Genomic DNA, 14,023 nt, shown 5'->3' with positions numbered 1-14,023 from the left:
ATTATCAACTAAATATTACCAGGGCCAAACAATGGAGCACTATGCAACCATGAAAAAAGGTAAAAATAATTTTAAGAACATGGAAAAATTCACAATCCATAGATACTTACAGGTAAATAATTATATGCAGAATGAATTCAAACACAGAGCTCGTCTTTGGAATTTGGGATTCAGAATTATATATTTTATGCTTTGGGGCATTTAACAAGTTATCCTCAAGGAATACATTATTACTTTAATAATCAGAAGAGTAAGTGCTAAATAAAATTTTTGCCTTCCACATTAACATCTCTTATATATTTTGAAACTATTCCAACACAGTTCTCAGTTCCTAGAATTGTCTATTCCACTTACATTATAAGAGATTCCAGTAAATTTAAATGTTAGCCCAAAGCATGCTAAAGTTTTGTATTCTTGCATTCCTGCTCCAGATTTTTGAAACAAGACACTACTTTATATATATATATATAAAGTATATCTATATAAAATAGATATTCTATACTCACTGTTGTTTTCTCCTTTTATCACGAGGTAGTAAAAGAAAATATTTTATTCAAATAATCCAAAAATTCATCACTCTCACCATACAAATGTTTGTATCCAAAAACATGTAACTTTATCAAAAATAAAGTTCCTTATTAAAATGTTTCAGTAAACACATCAAGACTGCAGCTTAGTTTCAAAGGTATACACCATGTCAAAATTTGTCAAATTATACACTTTAAATATGTGCACTTTATTATATCAATCATATCTTTGTAAAGCTACTAAAACATAACATCCAAAAAGGCCACATACTGAAATATGACGAAAAGGCCTAAAGTCAGACACACACACCAAAGAAAAAGAAGACCCACTCCTTAAATGCATCAGCAAGTTTATTTACAAACTCAGTTGAACAGAAAGGCTCACCAGTTTCTGGAGAAGACTTCTAGTATACAAACCATGGTTATTTTTCATTAACGAAAATAAGCAGCTTCCTATTGGGAATTACTTAGCGACATTTCTGGTAAAGAAAATAGAGCTCCCTCATCAAGCAAATAAATGGTACATTAGCTACATTTTTAAAAATCAGAATACATAGGTAGAAGGAAGGATACAGAAAGCACATTTGGGGATAGATTTTACTGAAATTTTCCATATGGTTCTGCATTAATTCAGAATACATTACAATAAACAGAGCAAATGCAATTACATATTTATATTAACTATTTCAAATAATGTTTAAGGACCTTTTTTTTAAAAAAAAAAAACAATAAAATATCCTCTTCAAAACACCATTAACTAGAAAGTCAAACTAGATCATTATCTGCCTCAAAAATATTCTTAAGTTCTCATTTTTTTCCCTTGTGCTTTTAAGATGCTGAATTCAACAGGTAAATACTGCACTTTTCCCCACACACAATTACCTTATAAATAAACAACAAAACTACAAGCTCTACAAAGACTACAATGTTTCTATGTAATCTAAAGAGGCAAAAAAAAAAAAAAGTTATTTTTTTAAAAAAAAGAGCAAAAAGGACATACAACACATATTTATAGATCTACATCAGCAGCAACCCCCTCTTCTTCTATCTGCAACAGTGCTTTCGTATGGAGGCTTACATCACATGGCGGTTGGCCGTCCAGCTGATCGGGCAAGGAGAGAAGAAAGAAAAGAGCTTAGATTCAGAAACGTGAATATTGCCACCTGGGATACATAGCAGTCATCACTCAGAAAGTGGCCCAGTGAGGTAGAAAGTGTCACCTGTCACTCACTCCTAGGATAAAGCTAGGCAAATCTCAGTGTCTGGTCTGCGGAATTCTTTATTTGTAAAAATGGAGTAAAAATGAACAACTCATGCCGGGCGCGGTGGCTCACGCCTGTAATCCCAGCACTTTGGGAGGCCGAGGGGGGTGGATCACGAGGTCAAGAGATCGAGATCATCCTGGCCAACATAATGAAACCCCGTCTCTACTAAAAATACAAAACTTAGCCAGGCATGGTGACACATGCCTGTGGTCCCAGCTACTCGGGAGGCTGAGGTGGAAGAATCGCTTGAACCCAGGAGGCAGAGGTTGCGTTGGGCCGAGACTGCACCACTGCACTCCAGCCTGGTGACAGAGCAAGACTCCATCTCAAAAAAAAAAGAACCACTCACAATAGAAATAAATTACAGTCAACTCTCTATTATTTGTTTTGGAGGAGAGAAAAGGCATGGGCAATTTTACAATGATGATTCCAGAAATCATTTCTATTTGGCTTTGGAATTTGATGAGAGAGAAAAAAACACACACACATACACACACCCACCAGTACATGCCCAGCCCTGATTTTTTCCAACCTCAGCATCAGCATCCAGAAAAGGACTGGACAGCTGCAGCGGGAAGGCTCAGAACCCACCGACAGATAAGAGAGAGTTGACTGGGCTTAAAGCATTTCCAAAGCACTCTTCACATAGGGGCCATACAAATACCTCAGAGCTCAAAAGCAAATGGTTTTGCTGATACCACTTGTAACACCCTTTCACAATAAGGAAGAAACACACGTTACCAGCATCAAGGTTGAAAATATAAACAGCAGTAATGGTTGTCTTGCCATAGTTATACACAATACACAACCTAGTTCTGCTAGTCTACCTTTTATAACACACAAACACATGCTTAGAGGCAAGGTAGCATTTGAGGTTTTCAAAAATGACACCGAAACACCATAGTTAATACTTCCCTTTTAAAATTATATATTGATATATATTAACATAAAGCATAAGCTGACTTATTTCGTATTACATAGAACAATAGTTTTTCAAGTTGGTCATATTCTAAATCACATAATCAAAGCCCATTGTTAAATAATAGAAATAAGTTGATGACGAGAGACCAATCTTTAAGACTATAGCCTACACAGGAGATTCATTTAACTCTTTTGGTTTGTATTCTTGAGTCATTAAAGGTCTCTACAGATCCTGGGCAGATGACACAAGACACCATCCTGACTTTCAGGAACATGTTCCTCTCCATTCCTTGGCCCCACAAGCCACTCCTGTGTAGCTGGAACCCTGAACAGTGACCCATTCTATACACAGCATTGAAGGGAACACACTACGATTCCTGAAACCTGGACTCCTACGGCAGTGAACTTGAAGGGGAGCTGGCTGCAGGTTCAGGGAAATGCATGGGAACCCGTGGTCTCCTTAAAAGGCAAGAAATTTTCTCTCTGATTTGCTCTCTTACATTTGAATCTGAGATAGCAGTCATTGCAGTACAGTTGGTGGTTTCTGATTCTAACTTCGGCTCCTGAGGAAGAGCCTCCGAGGTCACACTGACAGGCAACACACTGGGGAACAAAAAAAAACACCCACAATCAGTCACAGCTCAAGAAAGCTTGGGGCACTCCTTGGGGTGGGGGGGGAACGAGCAGAATGCTACTTCTAAGCTCTTAGATACATTTCAGCAAAGAAAAAAAGGCCAAAAGATGATTAGTAGATTAAAATAAAGCCTGCCAGATAGGATGTTAAAGAATTCATAAAGCCAATATTAAGAGCCAAGATGATCAGTCTAAATATACTCCCCCAAAATAAAAATAATTTGCTGATTGACTTAAAGAAATTTAGTATAAAAAACTAAATTTCCCCTAGAGGAATGGCAGATAAGGCCCCCCATGAAAGAACTGGCCAGAGTGAATGAAGACGGGGCTCTGGCCCTCCACCCTGGGGTGGGCCGCTCCCAGTGCCTCTGCTGCACTAGCTTAGCGAGCGTTCTCACACAGCACCTCACTTGAAGGCTGGGTATTTTGATTCCACGTGCCCAAACTCTAATTATCTTGACTCATTCTGCTCTGCCTAGGAACAGCCCAAGCCAGCAACGTACAAACTTAAACAAGCTGTGGTCTGCGGGCCTCCAGGATCAATAACCAGAATGCTTCTCTGGCCTGGTGCAAGTTCAAGAATTAAACAGCTATGTCTTTACAGACAGGTATTACAAAACCAGTTACAGCCTTAGTTTCTTCCTAGAAAGAAAAACCTACCAGGTATAAACAGGCTGTGCAATTATAAAAACAGCTACAATAGTAATGGTTTTCCTTATATATTCCTCTTACTCAAAGCTAGGCTTTCAGACACTATGATAATTGCATGTGTTCCTGCCCTTAACAGTACTAGCAGGTTATTGGTAAATTATATTTCAAGGATGCCTCTGACAACATCTTGGAGAAAGCAACTTATGTACTGTAAATGTATAGGATTCTAACAGATTAGAAATAGAAAATGCAAAATTTTTCCAGATTTCAGTTTTAAAACAAGGTTCAAGATTTGAGAACTAGGGAGTAGCAAGCAATTTGTGATTCAAATGCAGCACAGACTGACGAATACAGCACCTAGCTTGTTAGTGGCACATCTACACCCAGCGGCTCAAAGAAGCCATGCGCTCTCCAAGCAAAGCTTTGCAGGCCTGCAAGCTGTTTGTCTCAGTCTCACCTTAAAACAATGCAAATGATAACAAAGACCCAGGGACTCGATGATCATGGCGGCTCCTTTGCCCAGAATGTTATTGCAGTAGGAGCATATGCGCTTCCCACTGACTGACCTAGATGCAGAACAAGAATGGAATGGAGGCTTTCACCTGGGCAGCTCAAGATTCTTCTTTAAAGTCACACTCTGGTATTAACATTGATAATAACTTACGAAAAGCTCTATACATGTATCTGTGGGAGAATAACCTTTACCAGCTAACTAAAGAATGCCTTGATTATACTCTAACCTTAAACCATCTCCATGGCAGCTCCAAGGCCCTTGAAACCTATTCAGATAAAATGAGCAATTTCAGTGTAATTAGTCCATCCGGCAGTTTCTGATGCTATCCTTCCTTTGATCACCTCTGTACTCGGCAACAGTCTCCCTTCGTCTCATCTACCTACGTCTTCTTGCCAGTTAAACCAAAGCACACAATGCTGATCGTGTCCTTCTAACCCCCTCAGAACAACAAAAGAGTGGCCTCAACTTCTTTCGAGAGGCTTTGCAAGTCCTCTATGACCTGTTTTCTCAGCCTTATTTTTCACCCTCTTTCTTGGTCACCCAGTTTTCTAGTTAAACGGAAATGCCAGTGCTTTCTTCGCTGTCCATCTGGCTTACAGGACTGTCTCTGTGAGGAAGAAAATGAAAAGTACCTGACAGCTACCATGGACAGAGGAAAGGAGGATTTCTACTCTTACTTTTGGATAATGATCTTTTCTCCTCTTCCGGTTGGTAAGGTGGCGCCTGCTCTTCCACACCTCTGCACCCCCACAGCATGAGCACAGCACTTCAGAGGGCCACCTCCTAGATCAGGACCTTCTTAGGTCAGTAAAGCCCTCAGCCCATCCCTCTGCTCTCCCAGAGTGGTCCTCTCAGCCAGTAAAGGGGTCCCCTCTCCTCTGCCTTTCTCTATTCCCACAGACTGGACCTCCCCACCATACCCAAATTTACCCTAAAACCTCACCTCTGTTCTCTCAATTCAAGCTCATTGATACACACTTTATATCCCAGTGCATGTAAAATTATTTTGGATTTATATAAAACATGTTTTCTTGTGAGTCTCTTATCTAATGACTTTTAAAAGTCCCAATATTAATCAGTGTGTTTCTACTTTTAAGTATTCCACTTGTGGTGGAAAGGAGTAAATGACAACAGCACTCTCTTGTGGTGATGAGAGGCACTGCCTGATGTACCTACGTGAGGCATGAAAGATCTGTGGAGAAGCTATCCAGATCTAAAGACCCAGGCAGGGCTGATATCTGAGCTTCACTCCACATAAAAAAATAACACCCTATCACAACATATACACTTCCCACACCATATGCCCTACCGAATCCAGCTGATGTAGCCTGAACTAAACATGGGCAAACAGAACGGCCAAGCAATGATTTTGGCAATCCAAAACCCCAAAAGCAAGATCTAAATGACTTCACATTTCTTTAATCCAGCTAGTTAAAAGTCCCCCAGACAATGGAGCATGCCCGGAAAAGCACTGTAATGCTCTTCTTTCACACTCAGTTCCTACGAGTCTGTATGACACTATCATGAAAATAGTCAGATATTTGACAATACTGCTTTCCCTCAGAAATTTGAGAAGCGTTCGTGAGCTGCTGTATGTTTTCATGATTCCACACCAAGAAGTATTCGGGTACGTCTTACATCCAAGACACTGACCACAAGCACAGGCAAATGAGACAGTGGCAACAGGTAGACGTCTTCAAGGTCTCCGGTGGCTTCACAAGACATCTAGAAATGCTGTTAGAGTTGCATGGATCGGGATTGAGCAAGCCTTCATTACTTTCATACAAGAATACCAAGTCTGACACGTTCAAAAGGGCTTTTCTTTTTCGTTGGAAAACTTGGACAGGATTTCGGGGATATTTCAATGAAAAAATACCCAAGGCTAAGAGAAGAAAGAGAAACAAGGAGGGCCTCACCTGTTGCGCAGCTGAGAGCCTGCCTGTGACGCTGAAGGGGAGTGGCTTCTCGGGGTGGGGGACTGTGTGGCGGCCACACCCGTGGTGGAGGTCTTCGCGGGGCTGGCTGAAGGCGGGGGCACGCTGGAGGAGGGGTTCCGCATGTAGGCACGGTTTGATGTGGACACCAGCTGAGGCGGTGGGCGACTAAAGTCTTGCACGGAGGAAGAAGCATAGAATCCTGTGGGCTGATTGAGCCAAGGGGGCTGTCTCCAAGAATTGGATCTGGGGGAGTCCAGGTTATCTAAAGATTCGCCTCTGAAACACAAAAGAGACTCATCAAAATTATGTGATATATTCAACTAGAAAGCTATTTGATTCATCACTCCATTCATTGAAAAGCCATTTTATATATTTTATATAACACAAAAGAGACTCATCAAAATTATGTGATATATTCAACTAGAAAGCTATTTGATTCATCACTCCATTCATTGAAAAGCCATTTTATATATTTTATATCAGGGTAGTAACCTAAGTATTCTAGTTACATATACAGATGTTTCTTGATGTATGATGATGGGGTTATGTCCCAATAAATGCATCATAAGTTGAAAATACTGTAAGTCAAAAATGCTTTTAATTCACCTAAACTACCATATATCGTAACTAAGCCTCACACACCTCAGTCATGTTCAGAACACTTACCTTAGCCTACAGTTGGGCAAAATCGACAAACACAAAGCCTATTTTACAATAAAGTGTCAAATATACAACTTACTGAATACCGTACTGGAAGAAAACAACAGACTGGTCATGGGGTACTCAAAGTATAGCTTCTACAAACGCTTATCACTTTCACATCATTGTAAAGTCAAAAATCTTAAGTTGAACCATTGAAGGCCGACGACCCACCTGTAAAATTACCTTTAACAAGCAAAGTGGATCTTCATCATCAGTGGCATCATGTTTCATAGTTAATCAACTTTCTTCTTTTTTGTTTAATCTGCTTTTCTTTCCAACTTTTATTTTAGGTTTACAGGATACATGTGGAGGTTTGTTACATGGGTAAATTGAGTGTCATGGTGGTTTGGTGTAGATTATTTCATCACCCAGGTAGTAAGCAGAGTACCAGAGAGGTAGTTTTTTGATCCTCAGCTTCTCACCCTCCACCCTCCACCCTCAAGTAGGCTCTGGTGCCTACTGTTTCCTTCATTGTGTCCACATGTACTCAATGTTTAGCTCCCACTCACAAGTGAGAACACCTTTGTTTATTTTTATTTTTATTTACTTGGTGCTCAGGTAAAAAAATAAATACCAACCAAAGAAGAAAGAAAAATACTAAGAAAAATATTTAAAAATAAAAGCTAATGCTCTGCGAAGTCTAAGAAGATACTTATCCTTTAAATCTTCGTTGACACATATCAACTAGAAAGTCTTTTAAAAATTCAAAGAAATACATTTTCGAAGCTTAAATATGATAAGCATTAGGTTAGACACTTTCACAAAAAATATTAAACTTATCGAATCTTCACAACATTAAGATTTTTTTTAATCTCATAGAAGAGAGTTTCTCGGAGGAAGAGCCAGTCAATGGTAGCACTGGCTTTCAAACCACAGACCATGCCTCCTGTGAAGATCTCATTTATGTACCACCGAATCCCTAAATTTAGCAACTGTTTAATGTCTACATTATAGGAGTATTTATCATGCACATCCCTTAAAGTACATATGCTTTTAAAATCAGATTTAGCTCCCAAATGGATTTAAATACAACTTTTGGGAAAATCTCCCTTAAAAGTTGCGTACAAAAATGAACTCAAAATTATGAAAATTTGTCTACCTCGTCAAATTTGTTCTTATTGCTTTCAAAACTTTCTCTTATCCCAAGCTTGATATTTTAAATTTTAACATTATGAAAGTGATACATTATCATAAGGAGAAAGACTGAAACTGCAGAGAAAGACATCTGAGGGAGAAGAAAAGTCCTTCCTCTCTTACGACTCACCTGCCCTAACCCACAGAGGTAACCAGCATTAACTATGTGTCCTTCCAGACCTTCTCTCACACATGCCAGCACATACTTACATACACATGCAAATTTACATATGTAAGTACAGATGTGTCTATATACATATGCAATGTGCTTAACAGTCTAAACAAATGGAATACTCCACAACACAGTTTCGATAACTTCTTTTCCATTTAAAATGTATTATCTTAGAACTCTCGTCATTCTGCTCAAATGATAGACTATACTTCAGTGGCCTCCAGTGAACCACACCTTTTGGTATCCATGCCCTTATGTAGTCCCTTCCCACCAACTCTGGGCTTGGTCACATGACTAATTTGGCCAATGGGGCATCAGCAAACATGATGCACGTGGCGGCTTGATAAGCACTTGCTTATTAGCCATTGCCTTGGTGCAAGCTCTGCCTCTTTGAATCCAAGCCCCATGCCATGGGGCAGCCCAAACAACTATGTGGAGAGGCCCATATGCAGAACACAGGCCCCTCAACTAGTAGCTCTGGCCGAGCTCTCAATGAAGCCTCTACAGCTACAGGGGACAGCAAATTACAGCCTGCTGCCAAGGTAGACAGAGCTCATGAGCTGAGACCACTTTTCACATTTTCGAAGTCTTAAAAAAAAAAAAAAGAATATGTGACAGAAACCTATGTGGCTTGCAAACCCTAATATCTGGTCCTTATGCACAAAATCTTACCAACACCTACTGTAAATGACTGCAGCTGCTCAAGTGCCCCAGCCCACATCATGCAAAGAACTGACCAGTCAATCTGCAGGACTGTGAGAGATTATGAATTATTGTCTTAACTCCATAAATTTGGAGGTGGCTTATTATGTAGCAACACTTTTCTTTCATTCTTCAATAATTTTACAGTTTTCTAGCTTATCAATATGCCACTATCTACCGAATAACTAGTGGGTATTCAGTAAATAGTGATTTTCTTGTAGTAGACAAGTGCTTTTCTTTTCTTACTAGGAGACACTGTGATTTTCTTTTCTTTTGCCATTAACAAATAATGTGTACATCCTTGAATATACCTTTGCATAGTTATCCAAATATATCCAGAAGACAGAGTACTAGAAACTACATTGCTCAGAGAGTCAGATGTATACATTCTTGCTTAATACATACTAAAAAACTGTCCAACCAAGTGGAAACAAGAATTCCTATTTCCATATACAATTGTCAATACCAAATTTAATCAATTTTAACTTTTTACAAATCCAGTAAGCAAAAGAGATATGTTCTTGGTTTAGGAGTAGTATTGATCTTTTATGTTTATTGGCTTTGTGTTTCTTTTTCCCATGAGCTGTCTGTTCATATCCCTTTGTCAATTTTTTTTTTTTTTTTTGAGACACAGTCTCTTGCTCTGTCACCCAGGCTGGAGAGCAGTGGCGTGATCTCGGCTCATGGAAACCTCCACTTCACAGGTTTCAGTGATTCTCCTGCCTTAGCCTCCTGCGTAGCTGGGATTACAGGCACACATCTATTTTTTATAGAGTTTGCAGGAATAATTTTCTGATTTCTACAAAGTTATTAATATATTGAAATAATTAGCTCTTTCTCTGTGATATGTTACACATAGTATTCCCCAGTCTGATTCCCCAATCAGAGTAGCTGCAGGATTCATTTACATAAGATACATCTTTTAAAATGTTCCCCTATTCATTTCCAATTAATATCTCTATCTTTATCTTCCATAAAGTTATAAAAACTAGGTTTATCACTTTTTCAACCCAATTATCATGATTCCCATCTAATCATTATCTCATTATAAATATAAAAAGATGAAACTTCTATTTGTTGAAGTTCAGCAGCCAAGACAGTTCTAAGAGCAGTGTGCATTACTTAAGCATCTGAACCCTCACTGCAGAGGTCCCCAGCCAGATTTGCAACCTAGTAACCATGGGATTTTGTCAGTGTCTTCCCTGCGTGAGCCAAAGTTTCCTCATAGTAAAAAAAGAAAAAAACAGATTATCCCTACCTCAGATTAGATGAGGTCATGTAAACCCAGCAACTGGCTGACACATAACAGTCCCCCAGGGAGTTTGCTCTCGGAGCAAAGCACCAGCATGTCTACAAATTAAATAGTTCCCTCTTAGTAAAGACAAGAAAGCAACTCCTAAGATGTCTCGCACCTTCTCATGACCCCAGGAACACAAATAGGATCTTTGTTGACACTAGCACTGCGCTGTCGGATCCAGCTGTTGTCATTGTGAAGGGGTGTTCGCTTCCTCATTTCCTGAAGGATTTGTTGCCTCTCCAACTCTGCTTCTGATGGTCCTTGTTCTTTCTTGGAACTCCTCTGTGAAGTGGTCGTGTTCCCAACTCGGTCTAAATATTTATTGCTTCCTAAATTAAAAACAAATCAAAAGCTTCCAAATTAGTACATTTTAAAAGTGACAGTGATGATTGACATCACTAATGATCAGGAAAATGCAAATAAAGACCATAATGTGATACCACCTTACTCCTTCAAGAATGGCCATAATCTAAACATCAAAAAATAATAGATGCTGGTGTGAATGTGGCAAAAAGGGAACACTTCTACACTGCTGGTGGGAATGTAAACTAGTACAACCACTGTGGAAAACAGTGTTTAGCTTCCTTAAAGAACTGAAAGTAGAACGACCATTTGATTCAGCAATCCCACTACTGGGTAACTACCCAGAGGAAAAGAAGTCATTATACAAAAAAGATACTTGCTCACTCATGTTTATAGCAGCATAATTCACAATTGCAAAAATGTGGAACCAACCCAAATGTTTATAAATCAATGAGTGGCTAACGAAAATGTGATGTGTGTGTGTGCGTGGAATACTACTCAGCCACAAAAAGGAATGAATTAATGGCATTTGCAGCAACCTGGATGAGATTGGAGACTGTTATTCTAAGTGAAGTAACTCAGGAATAGGAAACCAAACATCGGATGTTCTCACTTATAAATGGGAGCTAAGCTACAAGGATGCAAAGGCATAAAAATGACACAATGGACTTCGGGGACTCAGGGAGGAATAGCGGGAAGGGGGTGAGGGATAAAATACTACAAATTCAGCTTAGTGTATAGTTCTTAAGAGGTAGGTGCACCAAAATCTTATAAATCATTGCTAAATAACTTATTCATATAACCAAATACCACCCGTTCCCCAAAAACCTATGGAAATAGAAAATTTTAAAAATAAAAAATACAAATACAAAAAGAGAGAGATAGAAGTGATATAACAAGGAAATAAAACGTATTTGAAATTGCAGTCGCAAAATATAATTAAATAAATAAAAAGTGACAGTGGATAAGTCACCCAATTGTATTGCAGCTTAAAATGTGGCATTGTGCATGTGTACTAACATTACCAATTCTCAATGAGGGTACTGCATGAGAACATAAAATAACTGTCTCCTACTCCAGAAGGTCCAGTTCTACAGCCAGAGCCACACCACAGAACACACTCAGGAAAATGAACAAGTGCACTCAAAAAGGAAACAATCAGTACTCGTTTCGGTATTACTTAGTTATAAAATGCTCATCTAGAAATAGTTTTTCTTCCACTCTTCCTTTCCCACATTAAATCAATCAAGAACATGCTCAAATGCTTGCTGTGACAACTCTAAAAGGAAACAGGAAGTTTTCTTCTCTCAAACAAATGTAGCTCTCCCCTGGGGAGAGAGGACATAAATGCACGTTTCTAGCTGACATGACCCAAGTGTGCATGGTGTAAGTGACAACCAAAATTTTAAGAAAAAAAGCACATTCAATCATTGAAATGGCTTTAGTGAAAAGGAAAAATATTCAAGCAGTCCAAATAATCATCCATAAATGTTATCGTGTATATCATTTGGGTTGGTTCCACATTTTTGCAATTGTGAATTGTGCTGCTATAAACATGAGTGAGCAAGTATCTTTTTTGTGTAATGACTTCTTTTCCTCTGGGTAGTTACCCAGTAGTGGGATTGCTGAATCAAATGGTCGTTCTACTTTCAGTTCTTTAAGGAAGCTGAACACTGTTTTCCATAGTGGTTGTACTAGTTTACATTCCCACCAGCAGTGTAGAAGTGTTCCCTTTTCACCACATTCACATCAGCATCATGTATGATAACATTTATGGATGACTATGTTGCTTCTACTCTAAGAAACTGATACAAATATAATTTGAATGAATTTATTCGTAACAATTAAATCAGGTTTTATCCTGAGGACTTTGTCTCTTGGATTTGGTGATTAGTTTCTGATTGGGATAAAACACCCACAACTCTCACATATCATTCCCATCTTCATCTGGATTAGGAAATCTCATCTAAGAATTTATTTTTTTTCTTTCTCTATATTTACTGCAGCTGCCATTCTTTCGAAATTTATTGTTTGTCTATGCCTTGACCAAATGGGCAAGATCAAATGTTTCTTATATAACTGTATTTACATTTGTGTATATACAAAGCTTATCAATTTGGTCAGACTTTAAATAAATGTTGTCTATTTTTTTTTCTTTTTTGAGACAGAGTCTCATTCTGTTGCCCAGGCTGGAGTGCAGTGGCATGATCTCCACTCACTGCAACCTCGCCCTCCCGGGTTCAAGTGATTCTTTTGCCTCAGTCTCCTGTGTAGATTTGATTACAGGCATGCCCCACCAGGCCTGGCTAATTTTTGTATTTTTAGCAGAGACGGGGTTTTACCATGCTGGTCAGGCTGGTCTCAAACTCCTGACCTTGTGATCTGCCCACCTTGGCCTCTCAAAGTGCTTGGATTACAGGCATGAGCCACTGTACCCAGCCTCTTTTTAAAATGTCTTTTTGGTATAACCAAGTTTTTCAATCAAATATTTAATAATTTCCACTGCCTGCTATCTAAGAGCTTGCAATGAGTTAATGAAGGGGGGAAACATACATACAAAATAATCCAATTAATGATACAAGTCACAAATATTAACAAGATTATTCTGGAGATTCACAGTTGCTGTTACTAACAGGTCTTGTGTTTAAGTTCAGGAGAGATAATCACTGCAGGTTAGAAATATTTCATGGAATACTGAAGTACTTAAACTATAATTTTAATGGTGGCTAAAGGCAAGTTCATCTGGCACTAGACAATGATGCCCTCTCTCACCACTCCTATTCAATACCCTATGGGAAGCTCTAGCCAGAGCAATCAGGCAAGAAAAAGAAATAAAGGGTATTCAATTAGGAAAGGAGGAAGTCAAATTGTCTCTATTTGCAGACAACTCAATTTTATATTTAGAAGACCTCATCGTCTCAGCCCAAAATCTCCTGAAATTGATAAGCAACTTCAGCAAAGTCTCAGGATACAAAATCAATGTGCAGAAATCACAAGCTTTCCTGTACACCAATAACAGACTTAAACAGAGTCAAATCAAGAATGAACTGCCATTCACAATTGCAGAAAGAGAATAAAATACCTAGGAATAAAACTAACAAAGGATGTAAAGGACCTATTCAAGGAGAACTACAAACCACTGCTCAAGGAAAACAGAGAGGACACAAACAGATGGAAAAATATTCCATGCTCATGGTTAGGAAGAATCTATATCATGAAAATGGCGATACTGCCCAAATGCTATTCCTATCAAGCTACCTATGAC

At 38.8% G+C, this 14,023-nt stretch overlaps 1 protein-coding gene across 12 annotated transcripts in view; it reads right to left on the bottom strand.

Moving 5' to 3' along the window:
* Window positions 1-860: 860 nt before the first annotated feature.
* Window positions 861-14,023, bottom strand: part of LMO7 (LIM domain 7) — a 229,263-nt gene continuing 216,100 nt past the window's right edge. For 10 of the 12 annotated variants that reach the window (XM_064369107.1, XM_012472043.2, XM_064369110.1 and 7 more), the window contains 5 exons: window positions 10,571-10,784; window positions 6,428-6,724; window positions 4,455-4,563; window positions 3,214-3,316; window positions 861-1,629 (listed from right to left, as the gene is read on the bottom strand). In XM_064369107.1, the coding sequence (XP_064225177.1) occupies window positions 1,607-1,629; window positions 3,214-3,316; window positions 4,455-4,563; window positions 6,428-6,724; window positions 10,571-10,784 (746 nt within the window). In that variant the 3' untranslated portion in view covers window positions 861-1,606. The remainder of the gene's footprint in view (window positions 1,630-3,213; window positions 3,317-4,454; window positions 4,564-6,427; window positions 6,725-10,570; window positions 10,785-14,023) is intronic. The other 2 variants (XM_064369108.1, XM_064369109.1) reach the window with 1 other exon arrangement.

This window comes from Aotus nancymaae, unplaced genomic scaffold, assembly GCF_030222135.1.
Source record: "Aotus nancymaae isolate 86718 unplaced genomic scaffold, 86718_ANA_hifiasm-v0.15.2.pri h1tg000088l, whole genome shotgun sequence".
Taxonomy (NCBI): Eukaryota; Metazoa; Chordata; class Mammalia; order Primates; family Aotidae; genus Aotus; species Aotus nancymaae.
This window is presented reverse-complemented; position numbering and strand designations above follow the sequence as displayed.